A 23,292-nucleotide genomic window follows, 5' to 3' on the forward strand; every position below is an offset into this window, starting at 1 on the left:
TGTGGGGCGCGTGAGGATGGTGGGGTGTGTGGTGGGGTGAAGGGGTGTGTGTGTGCATATGGTATGTGTGTGGTGGGGTGCTGGTGTGTGTGTGTGAATGGTGGGGTGTCTGCATGGTAGGGTGTGGGGGGATGTAAGGAGTGTGGCTGTGTGTAGCAGTGGCATAGGGTATGTTGGGGTGTATATGTTGGTGGCTTGTGGGGGCAGAGTGTGGCTGTGGGGTTTGTGGGGTGTGAGGGAAGGTGGGGTGGGTGTGGGGACCCCCTTCCCCACACTCTCATAGTGCAGCAGCAGCAGGCAGGGCACTCAGGGCACAGGCGCCCAGCAGAGCACAGCTCTGGTCAGCACTGAACATTGCAGCAAGGGGCTCAGCCATACCCGGCCTGTCTGTATCGCCAGCACTCCCTGCCACTTACACACAACCCCTGCACTCCCTGGGCACAGGAGGGAAGCCCCGCACACTAGAGCTGGCTGCTTTCCCCACTGGGGCTGCACTGAACCACCCCTGGGGGCAGGGAAGGCAGCCACCTCCAGCGCATGGGGCTTCTTTCCCTTGCCAGGGGAGTGCAGGGGCTACATGCGAGTGGCAGGGAACACCAGCGGTACAGACAGCCCGGTGGAGGCTGTGCCCCTCACTGCAATGTGCCGTGTTGGCCGGAGTCGCACGTCGCTGGGCGCCTGCATTCTGAGCACCTGCCTGCTGCTGCTGCTGTAACTGCCTGCTGCAGCTGTGCACCATAGGGACAGTGTGAGGGCGAGTGTGGGGGATCCCCACACACCCCCACCCTCCCTCACACCCACACACTGCCCAGCCGAGCTCTGTGCTGCCACTGCCCCCTGGCAGGTGCTTCACGCTGCCACCAGCCCCATGCTCCACACTCCCGCCCAGCTGCAGCTCAGCCCCCACCACTTTCCTCCTTGCTGGCCAGAGCCAGCAGGAGAGCAGAGCAGGTTCGCAGGGTCTACAGCAGCAGCAGCTGCACACGGAAGCTACGTGTTGGCCAAGTTGCGCCCTTCCACCCACAAGGGCCAGAGCAAGGCAATAGGGTATGTTTGGGGCTGTGTGTACAGTGGGCGCATTGCTCCCATCCTCCTGGACGGAAAGTCTGGGCAGGGTGCAGTTTGTCGAGGGGTGCCATGGGCCAGATGAAAGTGTTGGCGGGCTGAATTTTGCCTACCCCTGCCTTAGACCAACACGGCTACAACCAACACCCCTTAAATAATGTACAGTACTCCAGAAAATAATTATTGTTAAAAGCTATATAATTTTTAAAAATTATTTTAAACCAGTGGAGAATTCAATGTTTGTTCAAGCTGAGCTGTTTTTTACATAAAAGCCATAACAAATTAACTCCCTGGTGTACTAATACTTAAGATAGTTGGATACATCGGGTTTCTGAAGGGCGCATATTTTGTATTTCAGCTAAATCTTAAATCATTCAGGTCAGGTACAGACGTTAAACTTCTACCAGTGTAAGTGATCAGAAACCGGTCTATATCCATAACAGAACAGAAGTTCAGCCTACAAAATGGGTCTATAAACATAACAGAACAAAAGTTCAGCACACACAGACTTGTTTAAAAATGATGGAATCCAATCTAAGATTTGCCCCCCCCAATCAAAGGACAAATGTGTGTTTTGTTCACTACAGATCTAAAGTACACCATTTACCAAAAATCACGTAACTTAGCCTGATTCTGCCTTGGGCTTTTTGAATGTCTGTACCTAGCCTCAGAGTTAAGATCACAAAACAAGACTTAACTACTGCTAGCTTGGAATCTGAAGTGCCTCCAGTTTTGTACTTTATTAGCATTAAAGTTCAGACTCTTGAAATGGGTGGACGAGAACCTGATGGTGTTCAACACCAAAAAATGCAATGTTCTCCACCTTGGGAGGAAAAACCTGCACCATGCTTATAGGCTCGGTAGTGCTACGCTGGTTAGCACTACAGATTAAAGGGACTTGGGGGTCATGGTTGACCACAAGATGAACATGAGCCGTCAGTGTGATGCTGCAGCTAGTAAAGCGAGCAAAACGCTGGCTTGCATCCATGGATGCTTCTGAAGTAGATCCTGAGATGTCATTCTCCCCTTGTACTTGGCCTTGGTGAGGCCGCAGCTGGAGTACTGCATCCAGTTTTGGGCTCCACAATTCAAATAGGATGTGGAGAAACTTGAGAGAGTCCAGAGGAGAGCCACGCGCATGTTCAGAGGTCAGGAAAACAGACCTTACAATGACAGGCTGAAAGCCATGGGGCTCTTTAGCATGGAAAAGCACAGGCTCGGGCAATCTGATGGGCACCTATAAGTTTATCAGGGGTGTTCATCAGGATCTGGGGGAATGACTGTTCACCAGAGCCCCCCAAGGGGTGACAAGATCGAACCGTTACAAACTCCATTGTGACCGATTCAGGCTGGACATAAGAAAGAACTTCTTCACTGTCCGAGCACCCAAGGTTTGGAATAGCTTGCTGCCGAAAGTGGTTCACGCAGCCACTTTGAACACCTTCAAGACACATTTGGATGCTTATCTTGCTGGGATCCTATGATCCCCGCTGACTTCCTGCCCCTGGGGCAGGAGGCTGGACTCGATCCTCCGGGGTCCCTTCCAGCCCAAATGTCTGAAATCTATGAACCTACGTGATTCCAAAGAGGATAGAGCTAGACTATTCTCAGTTGCAGAGCAAAAAGCAATGGTTTCAAGTGATATCAAGGGAAGTTTAGGTTAGATTTTAAGAAAATCTCTCTCACTAGGAGGGTAGTAAAACACTGGAACAGGTTACCCAGAGAGATGGTGGAATTTCCATCCTCAGATGTTTTTAAGGCCTAGCTAGACAAAACTTTGGCTAGGATGATATAGTTGGGGAGGGTCCTGCTTTGAGCAGAGGGTTGGACTAGATGACCTCCTGTGGTCTCTTCTAACCCTAATTTCCTATGATTCTAAGAGCATTTGCAACCCTGTCTGGCATTTGGTGTCTTGCATCTTTTTTCTTCATTTTGGCAGGCACCCAGGCAGAGCATTGATTTGAAGACTATTCCTGCACTATACCTCTATGCAGTTAAGAATCTGACTCTAATGACAGTAGCTCTGTATTCAAAGAAGGAAACCACTACCCTTCTGACAAATTAAAATACTAAGAAACTGCCAGTTTTCCTTATCAAATTTTCTTTTGTTTACAGATTTTGAAATAGATTTGAATTATGCTTTCTTTTTACAAAAAAAGCAGCATAAATGAAGGCTGTCATTAACCGAGAACTAGCTGGTACTGAAAATTGCTTTTGGCAAATGATTTGCACGCTGTTGAATTTATCAAAAGTGTATTTCCTTATTAATTATTAGCTAACTAATCAGCTTATAAGGGATGGAAAAAGAAGCAAGAGGGCAGTTCTAGAAGGGGTTGGAATAAAGTTCCTACTGAACAAGAGTCTGCTCTGATGCTTTTGTAGCAATCTAACCTTTTTAACATGCTGGAGTTATAGTTCTTTTAGATCAGTGGCCCAAGAGCTTTGATTAATGGAAAGATCCAAGAACTGAAATAATATAATAAGTTTTAAAAATCATTTACAGAGCAAACGGAACATTCTAGGCTGTAAAGTGACATTTTATGCTCCTCTTTACTTTCTAAATTGGAAAAGATCTATTCCGTAAGATGTCAACACAGGCATGAGGTACTGTGTTAGAATAAAAGCTCCATGATTGGCTTAGTTTTTATTTGTGCAGGTAGAGAAAATATCCTTAGATTACAGAATTTTAAAAATACATTAGAGAATATCGTATTTTCTCACATATAACACACCTGGGAATAAAATATGCGCTTTGTGTTTGAACGGCAAAATAAAGAAAATAAGATCTTTCTTGGTAGTAAGTAACAAAGTAAACTAGTTAGGGAGCTGAACCCCTGAATACTGATTCTCTACTAGTAGAATTGTCCTATGATATTCAGCTGTACACGTTGTATTTGTATAACATACATGGAGTCTGTTATTCTGCTTAACAAGGAATTTGATAATCAAGGTCTGCCTTCTTTGCTGGTTCCTTAACATGTCCTTTGACATTCTCTACCATAGTCTTCCATAATGTTGCTTTCTCTAGGTCTCTAGAAAAATGTTCCTCGTGATAGTATCTTCACACATCATCTTGTGACAGTCCAGTGTTCTAGAAAAGAATACTGCTTCCTGTTAGTAGGACTGCTGACACCACACATTAAGCAAAATCTAGTTATCTGATACTGCCAAAATTTGTTGTTGATGAAAACAAGCTGCTCTGCTGTTTGTCTTCCAGTAACATGTACAATATTACAATCCTAATAAATTCACTGAGACAGATTTTACTGTTAGTAAATCCCATTCAGCTACAGGTGCCAGGAAACGTTTTTAATTTTTTAAAATATATATATTGTAGCCCGGAGAAAAATTAACATTGAGTTGAAAGAAAAACAAAACATCCAAGGCATGTGGATCCCTTGTTTATCCAAACTAAAACGTTAAAAGTAGAACAAACAAAATTCTGCAAAAAACTTCCTTCCCGGTTTCCTTTTGTACTTGTGGTGCTGTTTTTCCTCTCCTTTTTTGGTGGATGTAGCCAAAGACCATGAATTTTGAATTTGTGGGATCTGAATTTGATACCCATGTGACAGAACTGTCAAAGAAGTATTTGAAAGAAGATCAGGTATCAATCTGGTACTTAGTAAGAAATATATATATTTATATAAAATACGTCAAATTTGAATGCTTTGTAATACTTGTATAATATTGTGTGTGTGTAAAATAAAAAAGTATGTCATATATGTATCAATAAAGGATTATACTATTTATTTAGAAGGTGAAACTTGCTAAGAATGGTTGAGTCTTACTCATCCTGTAAGTAGATCACATAAGGCAGCAGTCAGCAGCCTGTGGGTCACAGGCTAGATCCCACCCGTAGAACTGAGGCTTTAACAGTGAGGCCTTTGCCTATGCAGTGCTGTACTGTGAGAGAAGTAGTGGCAGGGAAAAGTGGTGGCAGCTCTGCCTTAGCGCCAGCCCACCTTTGACCCAAACTGAGTCATTGCAGCACATTACTGGAAAAAGCTGCCATCCCTTAATGTAAGGTGTTACCTAACCCAGGTGGAAAAACATGGACTTAAGCACCTAAAGGTCATTTAAACCCTGTTTTGGCAACTAAGTTTAAAATAGCAGTACAAAGCCTTGCTGTTCAGCAGCTGCCTAAACTCACAAGAACCCTCTCTTCGGTGCTTGCAGGTACTCCCTTCTGAGTACATGCAGTCCTGCCCAATCTCCTCTTAAAACCTATCTAGATGCAGGAGTTAGGTAGAGCAGTACCTAAATAACCTACATGCATGCTCCAAGCTCATCTAGTGCACACCAGAACATTGAGTTTAACGCAAAACATGACAGTCAACCACTTCCATTCAAAATCACTGGCACGAGAGGCATCATAAGAATTGGAGGCCTAGTGGTCAAAATACTCTTCTAGGAAGTGGGCAATTTGGGTTTTAGGTTCTCAAAGGGGCTTCAAATCCTTATATCTTAAAAGAAGCCCTAATCAGGCAAAATGCTAGTCACAGGGGGAAACTCAGGATTAAGGTGCACTTAATTTCTTACAATATGCACATCTCAATCATGCATGATAGCTTCTAAATGCCTCAACCCTTTTTTACCTAAGCACTAGAACATATATATCCACGCTGAAACACCTTGGACTTCACATACAGAAACAGTTACGGAGCACTTAGCTGAATCACATTAGAGAAAAGGTACATAAATTCTGATTAAAAAGCAACTAGTGCACATAAATCTCTTTCTTAAATCTGGGTCCAGGCACTTAAAAGTTAAGTACTGTGGTTCCTAAATCCTTTTCTGGTTCCTGGGTCTTACATGCTTCTTATGTGTCTGTTTCAGAGGTTGAAGATGAATGGAAAGTTATTAAAGGAAAGTTTTTAGCTATCAATGCAGTAAACATGAGCTGTGCTTGTCCACGGAGTCCAAAAGGCCTTTCACCAGCAGCTCACTTGGCTGATGGCTCTGCTGACCTCATTCTAGTTCGCAAATGCTCCAGATTTAATTTTCTGCGGTATCTTGTCAGGCATACAAACCAGGATGATCAGGTATGTGTTTTCTTAGGGCTGTGATACAGATAAGGCATGTGTGATGTCAACACATTGAATTTTTTACCTGGCACAAATTATCAGTGGTAGTACTGATTAGAAAAGAATGATGATGTATTGGCTGAAGTATTACAACCACATGTGGCCACCAGAAATCTCAGAATATTTCATATAAAACATTGTATCTTAGCCAAATTCTGATTTTGGTACTTAAATTAGTCCTTTCTAAAAAATTTTCTACGGTTTCTGTTGGGCACTGTTTAAAATCCTTTTTATCACAAAGTTCCTGCATGTGCACACAAGTCTGCGCTTGTCACCAGATGCTAAAGAGCATTAGCTTCTGGGATGCAAAATTGCCCACAGCAGTATTATATAACTGTTCAACACAGGAAATGGGAGAATAATTCATTCATAAGAAAATAAATAAAGAACATAGCTTAACAGAACATAGTTATCAAACTCTAATCTGGTTATGGTAGGTTTCCACAAGAACTTCGGTGATAGCAAGTAATCAACAATGAATTATATATCCTACATCAAAATTCCTCCTGTGCTTCTACACCTGTTTAGAATGAATTCCAAGGGCAATGAACATGTTTTTTGTAGCACGTAGGATCTGCTGAAGTAGCTGTAGCTGCTGGCATGCTCATTAACTGATATGATTGCTAGACATACAGTTTTAATGCTACGTGTTCTGATGACTGAATGAAGAACAGATCAATGATGTGCCTTATTATAAAAAAAATTCAAGTAATTCCACCTGTTTGTTTGTGGTTTTCACTCCTCTTTCCACCATAGTTTAATAGTTATTATTACATACTCCTGTATTGCCTCATACCAAACCCTGGAACATAATTGTGTATGATTTTTATTTTGTCCATTCTCTATCTCCCCCTTTCTGTTTCCATTTGCTTTTTTTGCTTATCTCACATTTGGTCTTTGCTTTATGTTTTAAACAATTTTACTCCTTACCTGGTGGTTATCCGTATTCCACCACTTATCAGAAGGCTGCATAGTGCTCAAGCATGCATTGTTGGCTTTGTGGGGTCATGGAAACAAGCTTATGGAACTAAGTCTCTTGATCTAGCAAACTACTCTCTGAGCCCTGTGTTCATGAGCTCCACTGGAGCTTGATCACTTTATTAAAGGGTGTCTATGATTCGGGTGCCTGTGGTAGCAGACAACCAAATTCAGTGATGCAGAAGGACCTTTCCAGTTCTAAGTCTGTAAGAACCACAGCATGAGCAGGAGGTGAGTGCAAGTTGTAAGCTGCTACCATCTTCCTTACAGAAGCATTTTTTCCTTGGGGGTCAGAATGACTCCAGGGTCAGACAGTTATCCCCAGTACTCTGTCCTTTCTACTGCCAGACCCAGAAGGTTATGCCCAGGAGCACTTTCCATTTGTCTCCTCTGCTGTGCTGTCCCTGGATTAGTCTAGCACCCTCTGGTCGCACCTACTTGAGATGCTTACTGTGCAATAGCTTGGTACTACTGTGTAGTGGCATTGCTGGGCATGAACTGTGACATAACGCTACTGCACAGTAGGAATGAGTGACTGCACAGTCAGCGTTGCCACAAAGCCATGCGGGGACACTACTGCACAGTAGTTCTGGTTACCCTGCAGTCATTTAGTACCTGGGTATGCAACTACTAAATAACTGCAGTAACAACTGCACAGTCAACATCTTATGTACATGCAGCTTATTATTGCGTAACACTGAATTAGGTGCTCAGATGCCATGCTGACGAGCATGATATAAAACCTGAGAGAAACGGATTTAAATTAAACCTCTTGGTTGCCTATGTTTCAGTATAGGTATAGACAGTAATATTTGATATTATGATATTTACTAGTGTTTAAATGTTTAGCTATTCCTGTGCTCACTTTTTTGTTTTCCCAACTCTTTGTCAGTTGTCAAGTTGAGTCATACCTTATTATGGCTTTTTAAGCATTTAGGCTAATTCTTTAAGTTGCCTTTTGTGATATGAGGGTACCTAGCAACTTGATTTCTCCTTGGTGTACAAAGCTTATTTTAAAGCACTTTAGACACTTTTACAATCTCAACGTAATCATGTTAGTCTTTGATAATTGGGGCACTTGTAATTACAATGCTAGTTTCCACTGGGGTTACCTAGTTAAGAAGGTACTACTCCACTGGAGCATATTATTAGCTCTCCACACTTCCCAGATCCTGATAGCAGGATGATACTGCCATGGACTTCTCTGGATAAAGCCTACTCATGGAAGATCCTACAGTGGGGGGGGGGGGCTTGCAGGAATGGGATTTCACAGAATTCAGTGCATAAGAATTGGAGAACAATAAATAAGTTAGTAGAGCAATGAATCTCAACCCCCTTGTGACTGCATCATACAACATAAAACAGTTTTGGGACCCTTCTCATCCATAGTTTCAAAACTTTTCCCCAGTTTATCCATAGAGATAGGATGTTGCAGCCTTGCAGCCTCGTAACAACCGGTAGCCATTTGAGGTGTTTTAGAGGTGAAAGCAAAGGACTGAAAAGTAGGACATCTTGTATTTTTACTGTGAAATTAAATATTGAGTGTTGTGTAATTTTTTTAAAATCACTATTCCTATATTAACCTAGATGAAAAATTTGAGCAGAAAAAATCACTGAAAACTAACTTGTTTTCTGTTATAAAAGTCCTTTTTTAATTTCTCTTTGCAGTTTGACTTCCCATTTGTAGATGTTTATCGGGTGAAAAGGTTTCAGTTTATGTCAAAGCAATTGGAAGACAATGAAAGTGATATCAAGGATGTAGGAAAAAAACGTTTTGGTCAGTTCTGCAGTGATCATCCAGCCTGTTGCTGCAATCTGGTTAACAGCACCTGGAACTGTGATGGTGAAACATTGGATAGTTCAGCTGTTGAAGTCAAGTAAGTACCTGTCTTTCCATCCATATACAGTGTAGAGCAGGAGGATCATGTTAAGATATTTAAAGTCCTGTCTTTGACGTTTTAAAAAGTTACTATGTAACAACATTTGACAGCTACTAAAAAGGTTTTGTGGGGGGGTTTTAATGCATAAAATGTTTTTAAAATCAGGTATTATACAGGAACATTTAAACATGTCCTTTACATACTAGAGAATTCATTAAATTGTATGTAAAAGCAGAATCAGATCAAATCCTAACAAGAATTTCAGTGAATGGGTGGTAATTTCAGGTTATCTTATGGGCCTACTTGACTACTAAGTAAAATTGAATGCAAATGTGCCTAAACAGAACTGCTTAGAAAAGATGATTCCAGCCCTCTCTTTGTTTCACATAAAACCTTATAGGGTTATTAGTAACTTCCACCATACCTAGGATTTGACAAAAAGGATACAAAAAGCACAGTCAGTTCTCACAGTGGGTTAGTGAATACTAAGTGCACTCATCAACCAAAGCTAGTTAAACCTTTGGAAAGTTATATAATATTTGCATAGACAAATCCTTATATTAATTATTTAATGCCATATTTTCAGTCATAGAAGTATCTTAAGACATGTTTTTGGTTCTATGCTTGTATCCTTCAAATATGCCTCATTTTGAGATTGTTATTCATAATAAAATCTGGTAGGAGTGGGAGTATTGGGAAGTAGGAGATTGTTTTTGAAATTGGTAAAAGGAACCAGAAATGCAGAGGTCTTTTCATATAATATCTCCATTAAACAAGACTCATGTATTGTTTCATTAATGACTTTCATAAAAAGTTGTGATCTATCAAATTCATGTACTTGCAAGACTCCCATAGACTCCTCACTGGGCAGCACAGTGCAGTGTGAACATGCTGTTCCACCATTCAGCTGTTTTTTCCACTTTCTATCCTGCTACCCATTTACAGAGAGTTATGTGGCCTGCAGTGTAGCCCTTTTGGTCCAGGTGCTTAGAATGCCCAATGAATCCATATTAGGACATACAAAATGTGGATCCTTGTTAGTAAAAGAGACTTCAAATAACTGTTTTGTTTTGTCTTGCTTTGCTTTTGCAGGGTTCGTTGTCAGTTAGTAAAACTCTTTGCAAGAGGAATAGAGAACTATAAAGATGAAACTGCTTACAACTTGAGTTCAAATGAACTATTATCATAGATATCCTTCCATGCCGTTAAAAAGTTTGTTATTATGAGTAACTATGCATTTCAACCATTGTTATAAATATTTAAAATTGGAAATTTTTTTTGATGGTTACAGTATAATTTTAGAAATATTTTATTCCACCTATCTACTCTTTAAGGATTATAATTTTTGGTGCATCATCAGGTTATAGTTCAGAGTAGCTTAATCTGAATTATGTGTGGTAGGGAGGAAGAATTGGCTTACATTTTACAATGACTGATGTCCAATGTATTTTTAAAAGAGAATTTAATGGATGTGCTACAATAGTAAGTAGGTGTTATGAAGTATTGTACTTAGCATTGAAAAAATGATTGGAGTAGATCAAAATGAGGCCTCTGTAGTGTCAGTTGGACAAGGCCACTTTGATAGAATTATTCTATAAATGCATGTGATTAAATCCTGGAAGGTAATAACATAGTGTCATTCATTTTACCTTTTATTTTTTTGGTAAAATCTGATAAAATGCATTATATTATTCGGCCTATATCTTGCAACTTATCAATGCAATTCAAATATACATTCCTGGCTTTAAAGAATAATTTTAAGAGTTGTAGAAATATTTTAGTGAATAAAAAGCACATCTGTATATAGATCATATCTTATTTTACATAGGGTATTTATAAAAGCTCCCTTGCATGTTCCTCTGTAACATTCTAAAGGGGTTTTATGAACTGTCTAGATGTTACCAAATATATAAACTGCAGCTGATAAATCATGGGAGCAGTTTACAAGGGCATTTTCTAATACCAGAAAGCCACAGGAAAGGGAAAAATTATAAATATATTATAAAGCACCAGCAAGTTTTAATTTTTTTTAAATATGTAAAAAGCATATACAAAAATCTTCCCTCTTCAGGAATGACAATGGCACGGTCCTTTGGAGATTCTATTTACAATGTGAAATGTCTTCAAAATAAGGTGTCAAAATGTTCATCTTAAATATGTAACTTGATTGACTGCAAGGTTTTTACATACTTTTAAAGTTAGATATAGAAATAGGCTATGTGAAGTCATAGGAAGAAACTGGCATTTGAGAATTCACAAATTAGTCTCTCAACTGTTTGCTGTTTGTAGCAAAGAAAATGGACTGTCCTGAACAGAAATGGGGCAACTATTTAAATATGTATATTTAGTTTGTGTATTGTAACACTCCTGTGCTCTGTGTAGATTTGGGGCCAGATTCTGCCCTATTATAACAGGTTACACCTCTGTAATAGAGATCAGAATTTAGCACCCTTTCTTTATGCTGCATTTTGTTGAGTGTATTCTTTGCTTTAAAAGGTTCCATGTCTTTTGTTTTGTGTCTGAATAACTAACAGTACTGTATTTACATATATTTATTGAAATTTATGTTGTACTGTTTTTCTCCCATCTGTTTGTTTTGTCTAAACCTTGATAACTGTTCATTTTATTGCTAAAGCACTTGAAAGAACAGTTATCTTAGATGGTTGCTTTTTTCGTTGAAGATATTTACATTCAAGTCAATGTGTAATTACTAATGGTGTGCTGTATCATCACTACACTCTTCTCCTGCTGTATATCATAACATTTATGCAAAGTCATTTAAAAATACAATACCATAGAGCTTAGGATCTATTTTTCATTATGTACTATGTCAGAGAAATACTTGAAGTTGTGCTATTTTATCCTGTTTTGCAGTGGAATGAGTTGGAACATTGATTGGACCAAGGTTGTTCACACATATTTAACTTTAAAATCTTATTTACATTTTATTTTTCAAACCACATTTACAAAGCGTAGCACAATAGTTTGAAGTAAATACCTCTCTGAAAATACTGTTATCCTGTTTTACAAAAAGAAGTATTTTATAAAGGCATTAAGTCTGTGTGAAAGCTATCAGGCCAGTTCAGTGATAGGGCTTGTTAGGGGGAAACCATGCTCGAGCTCTTCTGAACCTTGGGCAGGCAGAGGCTCACCAGCTGGCTCACCAGTACTGTAGATGTGGCACGTTCAGTTCACCAGCAGATACACTGAGGCATCTAGTCCAGCTGGTTAGGAGCATTTGCTAGGAACTTACAGATGAGTATTATCTAGGTGTCCCAGGTCGTTTCTTAACTCAGGTAAGAGGTTCAAATACAGGCAAAGCAAGGATAGATAGGTAAAATCCCTTAAGCCTGTCATGAATGTTCATTGAAACTCTTTTAGGAACTCCTACTGCCTGAATCTGTGTGTGGTGTTTCCAAAAGAACTCCATTCTAAAGGACCTTATTACAAGGAATAAAGAAGTTGCATACTATAGAAAGTAAATATTTGCGCTAGTGCAACATAGGAAAGAGTTCAATAACTGACAAGCTATGTAGTTGCAGCTGAATATTTTTCCTTGTAGCATATTACATTAGTGAAGAACTATATATAATTATTTGACATCTTTCAGTTTAGAAAAAATCTGTGTAAGTACTGTCTGCTTGTATTGTCATTCATAGTAGAATAGGACTCTTCGTCTCACAAAAGACAGTCTAAATATAAAAATTATGGATGGAAAAACTAATAGGTTTTAATCTTGCTGGCTTCAAGATTAGAAAAATACATTGTCTTGTGATCATGTGAAGCCCTCTGAAAAATAAAGGAATATTGTACGTAATATGACTTGTTTTCTTTTTTCATGAATTGGTGCTAAACAACCCTATTCTCTCCACAGATTAGAGCCTGATCTGCCTTTGTAATATTGATACCCATGCTCTTCAGCAATTTTGATCTGCAGAGCAGATCTTCAAAATAGGGAATAGCTTGTATGTTAAAGGAGTAACTGAAAAACACATTCTTTTGACCCATCCAGATAATCTTATCCTTCATAAAGTGCCTGTAACAATAGCTCTATACTCCAGGTTTGTGAAAACGGGAGCTAACTGACAGTAACATAGGCAGGAATAGCTAAATATTGAAGTAATTAATAGGCTTCAGTGAGGGTGATTTGGAGTCAAAGTAACAGGTAGGATTATATTAACATGCAGCATGTTTGATGAAAAGCAACAAGTATGGGAGAGAGTACATTGTTCTTTACTGCGAATGGAGACACTGTTTGGAAAAAAGAGGAACAAACAGCTGGCAAATTTGTAACCCAGTGTCATGTATGGGAGTGTCCCTGAATTTACAACCATATTTGCTAATGTATGTAATGTTGTCAACAAAAATTTAATTCTGGTTCATATTTTGGAAACACCTGACATCTCCTAATCTTAGCCAGTCACTCCACTTTGCAGTAAATTTGGACTGAAACAAAGCAGCATTCTCCCTAAATTCCTGTCTCAGTGACAGCAGTAAACCCCCCGCACATCCCAGAGAGACTGATGTAGGGTATTAAGTAGGTATGAACCTTATTCCATTGGTGTCAATTGGTACAGCTAGGGCTGTACAACCAGCCCTTGACTTTAGGTACTGTACTTTGCAATGCCAATGTTCTTTTAACATTTTTGTGCTGGTTTTTCTACCTACGGAAAACAACTCATCAGAAAGAACAAATGATTCAACAGCAATAGACTACTGTGTACTGCAAGACAGACACAATCCTGCATAACCCTTCCCTCAGGAAAAATGCAATTTGCTCCTATAGAGCTGAGTCTTAGTGTTGTGCGCTGGTGGGGACTGCTTCATTCCTTTCAATATGTCCCTTTAAGCAATGTATATAATGAGGTAGCATGTGTATAAGCTGGAAGAATTTTAGCAGAGCAGAGTATGAAAGAAACTTAAGGAAATGGGGAAAACAGAATTAGGCAAAAATGGGAGACACAGAATAAAGACACAAAACAGTCACTGGAGAGAAAAAATAGGACTTTGTTAAACAAATATACAACAATTTAAAATGTGTTAAGGAAATATAATGAATGAAAGTAAAGGAGCAAATGAAAACAAAGCAAAAGATTTGGTAAGGATTTTGTATTTTGCTGAAGAGCATTTAGTGAAGTACACGGAGATACTTATTTTATGGGTACTGAAGGCTGGCACTATACATTCACAGTTGATGTCTGCTTTGCATCCATCATAACTGGCATCAGATGAAAGAGGTAACAGCACCAGATCAGCTGTTTCCAAGATAAATTGCTAACAGCATACCTGGCCAACCCAGCCTCAGCTACCTGAATCTCCACACACAAATGGTAGTAAAGGCCATCCTGCCTCAAGAAAAGTTTAGGCTGAGCTGCACAGCCACTTCTTAGCTAGACCTTAAATACTTTGGGTCAACTGGCTATTGCTTTTTCTGTATTTATCTGCTAAGTTTTTTCCATTTCCATTTCTTAGGTTTTTAGCTTTGTCTGTTCTAGAGTTAGCAAAACTATGCAACAAACAAGACACGGGGAAGGCCAGACCCCCAACTGGAGTCTAGTGGCACACTAGTAGGGGAATGAAACAAAGTTATGGCAATTTACACCACCGGAAGATTTGCCCGATGGACCAGGTGATGTCACCAGAACACAATGTGGGCAACACACTAACTAGCACAGGCAAACAAGGCCGAAGTTTGCCTGTTTGCCTGCCTAGGTTAGATTCTAGACCACCAAAGTGAACCTATAAAATGATGCTTGTTATTTGCATGGGTGCAGCAGAAATAACAGAGCAATGTGCATAGTGTCTTCAAATAGATGCTGTTTGTTGCTCCTTGAACCATATTTTTGATGTGTGCTGTGCCACTTCGGGTTATAACTGCTGACAGGTTCTCATCATATAGCCATTCTGTCCACAGCCCAAAGGTCCCCTCCTCACAGATGTGAGACTACTTGATAACATAAAGGGCCCTACAAGCATTCCCCTACTAGTGTTGGGGATTTGCTCAATTACTGTGATTTACTCAAGTTCACAGGCTGAATGATTGCAGCTTGGTTTTCCTTACCTTCCTGTGAGGAATCTGAATGCTCCAGAATTAGCCAGTCCTCTAGTTAGAACTGGAATGTCCCTGCTCTGAATCTATACCAGTATTTTCTTTAGTACTAAATAATACCCAGTCTTTGGAGGGCAAGGTGGTGGTGAGGAGGCAAGGAGTCTCCCCCATATCTCATTGCACTTGAAATACTATTTCTGTGTGAGGCCAGTGCAGCTGGAACTCACTTCTCCAAAAGACCCAGAAGAGGGGGAAAGTTGGCTGCTGCTTCCCAAGAGCTCTGTGGGAACTGCTTCAGTGCAATGAGGTGAATGCTACACCTTGCAAAAAGAATGGCAAAGTGGCCCTTGCATTCCCAGAGCTTCAGAAGGCAGCATGCCTTCCTCAAACACAATCCTTGACAGAGCTTCAATGTGCTGATCAGCAGTTGCATACCCCTCAGCACAAGAAAGTGCTATAAAGGGACACTAGAATCTTTTTCCATGTTTAACTCAGCCTAATATTGCAACTGAATGAAATCAAAATTTTAAAAAAAATAGATCTAGAAGGGACCTGCAGAGGTCAGCTAGTCTAAGCCCTTACTGAGAAGCAGATTTCTCTCTGTCTAAGCCACCTAGTCAAGTATTTATATAACCTACCCTTAAAAACTTCCACTGACAGAGCTTTCACAGTCTCTCTAGGTAATCTGTTTCAGTGCTTAACCAGCCTAGCATAACCAGAATGTTCTTCTAATATCCAACCTAAATTTAAGACTATTACTTCTTTTCCTGGCCCTGTGGACACCAAGACTGTTCTATCAACATCCTCTATATGTATTTAAAAACTGCTATATCAAATCCCACTTCAGTCTTCTCTTCCACAGGCTATGTAATCCCAGTTCTTCCAAACTTTCCTTGTCAGTCATGTTTCCTAGACTTCCAGTCACTTGCTGCTCCTTGCTAGACTTTTTCTCCAAGTCTTTCTTGAAGTATGGATCCCAACACTAGATACAGTTCTCCAGGTAAGGCCTCACCACTGCTCAGTATAGTAGACCAGGGCTGCCCCTGGTCTGAGTGACTGGGGGGCCCTGGGGCCTCTGGCCACACCTCATGGGCCACACACCTCCCAAGCTGCATGTTACGTGGGCAACATGCCAGGGTCACCCATCACACCATGTTTCCCTCCCCCTGCAACACAGGCACACACACCCCAGCACCATGGGCATGCATGCTCCCCAGTGTACCATCTCAGCACCTTGCATACTGCACCATGTCCCTCCCACTGTGCTACACAGCAAGGGGCTCTGCTGTAATGTGCTAGTGCCCTATGCTGTGCCACACAAGATCTCTGGCTCTCCCTGAGCCATCCAGCCATCGGCTTCTTCAGCCTCGCCTTCAGAGACAACAGGAAGCAGAAACTGAAGAAGAGAGAGGGAGCCTGGAGACTGTCAGCAATAGTCACCACCAGAGTGGTGCAAGGAATCGTAACCAGCCTGGGACCCACAGCTCCCTCAGAGCTACACACAGCATACAGGCCAGCAGTTGGACAGCCCTGGGAGTAGAAGTATCACTTCCCATGACATGCGTGTGATACTTTTGTTAATAAATCCCAATATGTTGCTGGTTATTTTTGTAATCATCTTACAGTCCACTATAACCCCCATGTCCTTTCCCACAGTACTGCAGCATAACCAGTCTTCCCCAATTTGTCTTTATGCAGTTGGTTGTTCTGTCCTAAGTGCAAAACTTTGCACTTACCTTTATTGAATTTTATCCAAATAATTTAGCAAGGCCATTTGGTATCCTAATCCTGTTTTCCAAAGCATCTACCTACTCAGCTTGGTGTCTTCTGCAAATTTACTAAGAAAGTATACAATTTAATCCTTCAGGATTAAATTAAATTCATGAATGAATGAATGAATGCATCCTTAGGCCCCATCTCCTGAGCCCTTGCACCCAGAGCCCTGTAGTCACTTTTTATCTACTTAGAGTCAAACAATATATCACCTAAACAAAACAGAGAGTGGGTCTGGGCAAGGTGGTGCGGTGCTGGCTGATCTAATTCTGCTGTTCTGTAGTTTAAACCCTCATCTGTGGTAAAGGAGACTATATTTTTTTCTGTTGTCTTTATAGTATTCTTTTCAATATGTGACAAATGTTATCTTGTTCTCCTATGCATCTCCTTTTCTTGAAACTAAAGGTATATATTTTTTTCAATCTTTCATCACATGGCATGCCTTCCAACCCCTTGTCATCTTCATTGCTCACTCTGAAGCCTCTCCAGTTTCTCTTCCCTTCTCTCAAACTGGGCATTTAGTTGAGGCCTAACAAGTGCTGAGTGAAGTAAGACAATCACCTCTGATGCCTTGGATATAATTCTTTGTTAATACAGCATAACATTGCATTTCTTTATTTTATCACAGTATTACAGTACTGACCCATTTCGAGTCTGATTTGCCATAAACCCGGCCCCCCCACACAACTCTTTTTACCAGTGCTGCTGCCAGCAGCAGTTATCCCCAATTCTATATTTTTGTTTTTTCTTTCCTATTTGTGACATGCTACATTTCCTTTTGCACAATTTCATTTTGTTATCTATAGCAGTCCTCCAATCTATCAAGAATCCTTTACATTCTAATTCTATCCTACAAAGTGTTTCATCCCAGTTTCATGTTTTCTACAGATTTGATCAGTTCACTCTCTAACCCCACAGCCAGTCATAACATTGACCATTAATTGGAGACAGTCCTGCATTGTGCAGGGGCTTAGACTAGATAACTTCCTGAGGTCTCTTCCAACCCTAATATTTTATGATTCTATGCTTTTGTAAAATATGTCAGTAAAAACATGTCAGTAAAAAAAGTTTACTTGTCAGTAAAATGTTTTCATATTGTCAATAAAAATATTTTTGGGGGGTTGGCAATCCTGCCTAGAAATCAAATACGTACCACATAGCCACATCCACCCAAGTGAGAATGTGTCTCTCAAAGTTTGAGACACTACAGGAGGCATGCCACAAACTAAAAAATGTTCCCCAAACTGCATATTTGCAGTGTGGACTCTAAGTTTGATACAGGGAAATCCCAGTATCAAAAGAAAACACGCTGGAAAAAAGTGGCACAGGGTGTGCTCCTGGAGCATGCCCTGAAGCAACTGCAGGCTGGGTCCTCCAAGGAGATACTCTAGCACCTGGCCAGAGCATCTCCATGCCTGCTGCATGCCCTTGCTGTTCCTCAGCATGTTGGAGAAAATAGAAGTGGAGCATGGCTGGCATTAGTGGCTCAGAGCTGGCTGAGACCCAGGCTCTGTCCCTGGTATGCAGGGATGTGGGGGTGGTGGGACTGTGTGAGTGGGGGGACTGTGTGCTGTGTGGGTGTGGAGGGACTGTGTAGGAGGCGTGGGTCCCCCGTCCACCCCCCACCCCACCATGGTGTACACCCTCCACTGCCAGTGGCAGCAGCCAGCAGCAGGCCCTTGGAGCACTCATGACCTGCTGCAGGCAGAGACCCTCAGCGGCACGTTGTGCCACCTGAATCCCAGGGCCAGGGGCAACACATGCACAGAGCTGGCCCAGCCCACTGGCATGCACCTTTAGACAGGATCAAGCTGGCCCAGCCTGATGGCACACAGCTCCTACCTGTACTGCCAGACAGGACCAAGCCAGCTCCTACTGGCACCTGGGGTCTACAGAAAACTGAAACTACAAACTTTGTGGGCTTGGGCACAGGCTGGTATTTCCTCATGCAAATATGAATTCATGTTCATTATCTATAATTCTGTGCACAGTCATCCTTTGGTGTGTAAGGTCTCTGGTTTGAATTTCCATATTTATGGTCTGCAATTACCTGTTTGTGCTATCTGAACAAATTTTGCAGGTACAATTTAAGTATCTACAATATGTTTGTAAAAATACCCTTAATGTTTTGAAGTAAAATTTATTTTACATAGCATGACATAAATACACATTTTTCCTTGGGAAAACATTTGTAATCCCAAACAATTCTTTCAAAATGGAGAAAGAGGGTAGCTTCCATTATTTTCAGTGGGTTGTCATACCTTAATACTTATATGTCTCTATAGGGTCATACATTTATGAGGATCCTTTGTTACTATCAAGTCCTAAAGATTCTCCAGGGTTTAAGTCCTTTATCAGGTATTGCATCTAGTAATATATAGCCTAATAATTTAATGAAGCCTGTTAAAATCATGTTAACATAAATGGTCATTTATTCACTCTATTACTGCAATTGCTGTTCAGTACTAAAATTTGGTTTAGTCCTATAGCTCCCTCTACTGTAAACTACTTATCTTAAAAATAGCAGTATATTTGAGCAAAGCTGTCTGATTTTTAAGGTGGGCTGGCAAGTCCAAGCCAGCTCTGTGGGAGAGATGTAAAATTTGCATGCTTCACTTAAGAATGTAGTTCTAGTCCAAACTGATACTTTCTGGTCATGATTTTCCTTGCAAGGGTGTATGGCATGCAAACAATGCTACATGGATTATGTAAACTACATGTTGAACTGCAGTTGTCTCTCACATAGCTTCTCTGAAAATGTATGCTTTTTATATGAATGGCTTGGGCATAACCTCTGGTTTCTGTCTTCATTAGAGAGGAGTAAATACAGTGTGTGCAGGCACTGAAAAAAACAGACTTGTAAGTTTTGTTTCTGGAATCTTTTGACTCTGGTTCATATACCATCATGGTTGCCATACAAAGTTGTTTATCTCATCAGATCAGATGTGTTTGTCATTTGTTAACATGGGATAGTTCATCAAACTGCTATTAGATGATGTGTATGAACTGAATTGGAGATGTGTGACATTCTTATTTTTCAATTGTTTCTGTAACAGAACCCCCATGACTGACATTAATGAGTGTAGAGTACATATCTGTTGGAAGCCTTAAGAGAGAGGGGAAGAAATAAATAGCCCAGATGGAGCAACACGCTAAATCAACCACACTGCTTCTTATACTTAAGCTAGCTTATTTGGATTTAACTCTGATGTTCCTACACTGCACTGTATTGTGTCATGTAGATACTACCCTTCACTAACAGTGCAGACTATGTGGGTGAATAGTGAAGATCAGCTTCTAGTTCTCTTTCTGGCACCCTTCAGGAAAACCACTTTAAAATCCCTCATTGTCTTGAATCATTAGAAGTCAATTTGGCCTCTGATGAAGATAAGCAAATTTGTGTGAACTGTTTTGATTTTATTACAGGAACAACAGCAACTAATACATTGTTTTCTTCACTTTCTTTATTGCTGGCATGATGTGCCTGGCTGCCATGTACTCAAGTCATTTCTCAACTCGTTCATTCTGCCCCAGCTTCTCCTAATGCTTATCCAAGCTACTTCAGTGCCATACTTGCCGTCTCCTTTTTAGCCTGCCTTATTTGTGAGTGTGCATCATCTTGTTCTACTCCATTCTACCGTATCCTTTTACAACTTCCCTTGTCTTCATCCAGTGGTCCCCCCATGAGTTTAAATCTAGTTCCTGCAATACAGTCAGGACCACCTTTCTCTGTTCTCCTTTTTGCTTTTGTGGCCCTTCTTTGATATTCCAGTGTCCCAGTTACCTGTTGCTCCAGAAAAGTCTTTCTTTATAACTTGTAAGTCAAGGAGAAAAGATACAGAATAGAGGGAACATAAAGATATCCCAAGTTCTGACAGAGCTGAATTTGAAATGAGGGATTTACTTGTACATACCAAGGAAGGGTGTTGTCAAGGTCACCAGTGTCGTCATTGCTGTTGTCCTCATGTCTGGCATCACTGATGTATTGCCAGTGTTGAAGTCTCAGGAACTGTGGGGCCAGCAAAAGTCACAGTCAAGAGATTCCAACACCAGTCTTGTCTTAAAGAATGACCACAGGCTCAACTCATGGCAAAGATTTGGCTAGGCTTATCATCGCGAAGCACAGCCCTACCATGTTTTGGCCTAACAAGTACATCAGAGCAGGTGTTAATGCATTTGTGCCTGTAATAAGGTACTTGGCACAATATCATGCAGGCTTCCCTGGCAAGCTGCTGCAAAGTTCCCCTGATTTCCAATTCTCCTTCTGTACAGTGATCAAAACAAATTCTATATTACATTCTACCTGCATTTTGAATATCTTAAACCAGCCTGCACCACGGGCTTGTTTTACATTCTGATCTAAGTGTTCCCATTCCAGCTTTATCATTCTGGTCCTGGACTATCCTACATTTTGCACAGCCATCTTCCCCTCCCCCATCTTTTCTCAGGAGTGGACATGTGGCCCACATGCCAAGTTTTGTTTATGTAAGGACTTCATGTTTTTGGTCGAGTTTCCTGGTCAAGACTACTCTAGCCAATGCTTTAGCAAAGCCTTTGTGTAAGCTGTATATATTGATCAATGTTCCAGCGAGGCCTACAAAGGGTATGAGAATTGCCTGATCTGTGGAGAGGTCCTTGTGACTCAGAGTTCTCGTCTGTAATGAAACACTGTCCTGGCCAAACTGCCTTTAAAATGGAGAATGTAAGCCAAAAATGGCTCAGATCAGATTTTTATCTATAGGTGTGTCCTTACATTTGTCTGAATGGTACATTAACACATTTTTTGAAAACTTTTTGAGAGACAGAAAGGGTGAGGATGTAGCATATAAGTGAACATGTTAATAGGTAACCAATATTAGCTGTGTAGAATTCAATATACAAAAGTTAGGAAGAGACTTTGCATTTGTCCCAGGTCTAGCTGCACCTGCATTTTTCCCAGAACAGAAAAGTTGCAGGATTGGTGTGTACATGTCATCCTTCCAAGTTCCAAACAGGGGTTAATAAGCAGCTAAATGCACTGCCACTGATTCAGTCCTGGGGCAACTGTTCAGATGTACTCTGCAGTGCCTCAAGACAAACTGTTAGTACTTATTATCTTGCAAACCTTCTTAAGGTTTGGTCTGGTACAATGGACTTGGACATCTGAACAGTTGCACTTTAGTCTCAAAGGAAAATGGCTTCTCCCAAGACACATGCAATGTCTGTTCATAGCCAAAGAGATGTGTAGTCTCAAAGAAAGTAGGGAAATACCTGAATACTGTGCTTTTTCTGGTAAGACAGTGTCATCTTACCTGTCTGGTAAGATGTTGGCAATCTCACATTTGCAATGAATCTGTCTAATGTGACTAGGAGAGGGTTAAAAGAAACATCTGGCTCATATGCTGTGAGCAGTAATTTTCCCTTTCTTGTTTTTGCATCTATAAGGGTCTCCAAGGAAACAGAAGTGCTGTATGGTACTGCTAAGATGTTTGTTCCTACTCTTTTTAACCTTCCCACAGCCATTCTTTATTGAAAGCCTTCAAAAAATAATGGATTTCTTTAGAATGTGTAAGTGTATGGACAATATAAATGTCAATATTCATGCTCTACATATTTTCTCCTGTATAGCAAAGCAATGATATATGTGTAAAGGCAATTTTGCAGAAAATAGGATAGAGTGATTGCAGCGCAAATGTTCCTAACTTTTATTGCCATGAGGTGGCTTGTTTACAATGGGATCCCTAATCCAGACAACACTTGATTGAAGAGCATCCTAATGTTTGTAACTGGATTTCATCAGAGACCATAAGCCATAAATAGGAAAATAGTTGTTTATACTGCTGGAAGGGCTCTGTACATTCAGTGCTGAGCATGGACTGTTTTTAAATGCAGCAGTACTAAAATCCCTGGGGTCCGTAATGGAAATGATGAGAGAAAACAGAACACCATCAAAAAAGGTAGGGAGAAGTACCATTCATTTTACCCTTAGGGGAATACTAGAATAAAGATAACATGCCAGAAAAAGCTGACAATCAAAAGCCAAGGCTCTCCAAGTATACTCAGATTTACATTGAAGGCTTGGCCCATGGCATGTTGCTTATGAAATCCAAACTGACTGTGCTTTGAAGCCTTTAACATATGACCAGTCTGTTTGAACATAAATGTTTCAAAATCCAGGCAACTCTTAATGAAGATGCCAGCCAGTAAAACAATGGTGGTAGTGCAAGCAACATAGTTTTCTCCTTTTTTAATAGAATGCATAAAAATCATCAAGCATTAATGGCCACATCCTCTGCGGATGTAAACTAGCATAGCTCCTCTGATTTTAATGGAGCAAAGTCATTTTACATTAGCTAAGGATCCATTCTGTTTTGGCCATTTTACCTTTAATCCAAGAGATTTTTTGGAGTGTATTTCACCACATTTTTAATGTAATGGCTATATGCATCTATAATACTACACCTAGAATTGTTTTTGCTTATGG

The 23,292-nt window shown here is 40.6% G+C and overlaps 1 protein-coding gene across 1 annotated transcript in view; it reads left to right on the plus strand.

The window, feature by feature from the left end:
• The window catches only part of CERK (ceramide kinase), a 56,451-nt gene extending 43,631 nt beyond the window's left edge, over window positions 1-12,820 (plus strand). The window contains exons 11-13 of the mRNA XM_019509321.1: window positions 5,902-6,107; window positions 8,796-9,004; window positions 10,100-12,820. Of these exons, the coding sequence (XP_019364866.1) occupies window positions 5,902-6,107; window positions 8,796-9,004; window positions 10,100-10,196 (512 nt within the window). The 3' untranslated portion in view covers window positions 10,197-12,820. The remainder of the gene's footprint in view (window positions 1-5,901; window positions 6,108-8,795; window positions 9,005-10,099) is intronic.
• Window positions 12,821-23,292: the final 10,472 nt, after the last annotated feature.

This window comes from Gavialis gangeticus, unplaced genomic scaffold (assembly GCF_001723915.1).
Source record: "Gavialis gangeticus isolate Ggan-Ray unplaced genomic scaffold, GavGan_comp1, whole genome shotgun sequence".
NCBI classification, from domain to species: Eukaryota; Metazoa; Chordata; order Crocodylia; family Gavialidae; genus Gavialis; species Gavialis gangeticus.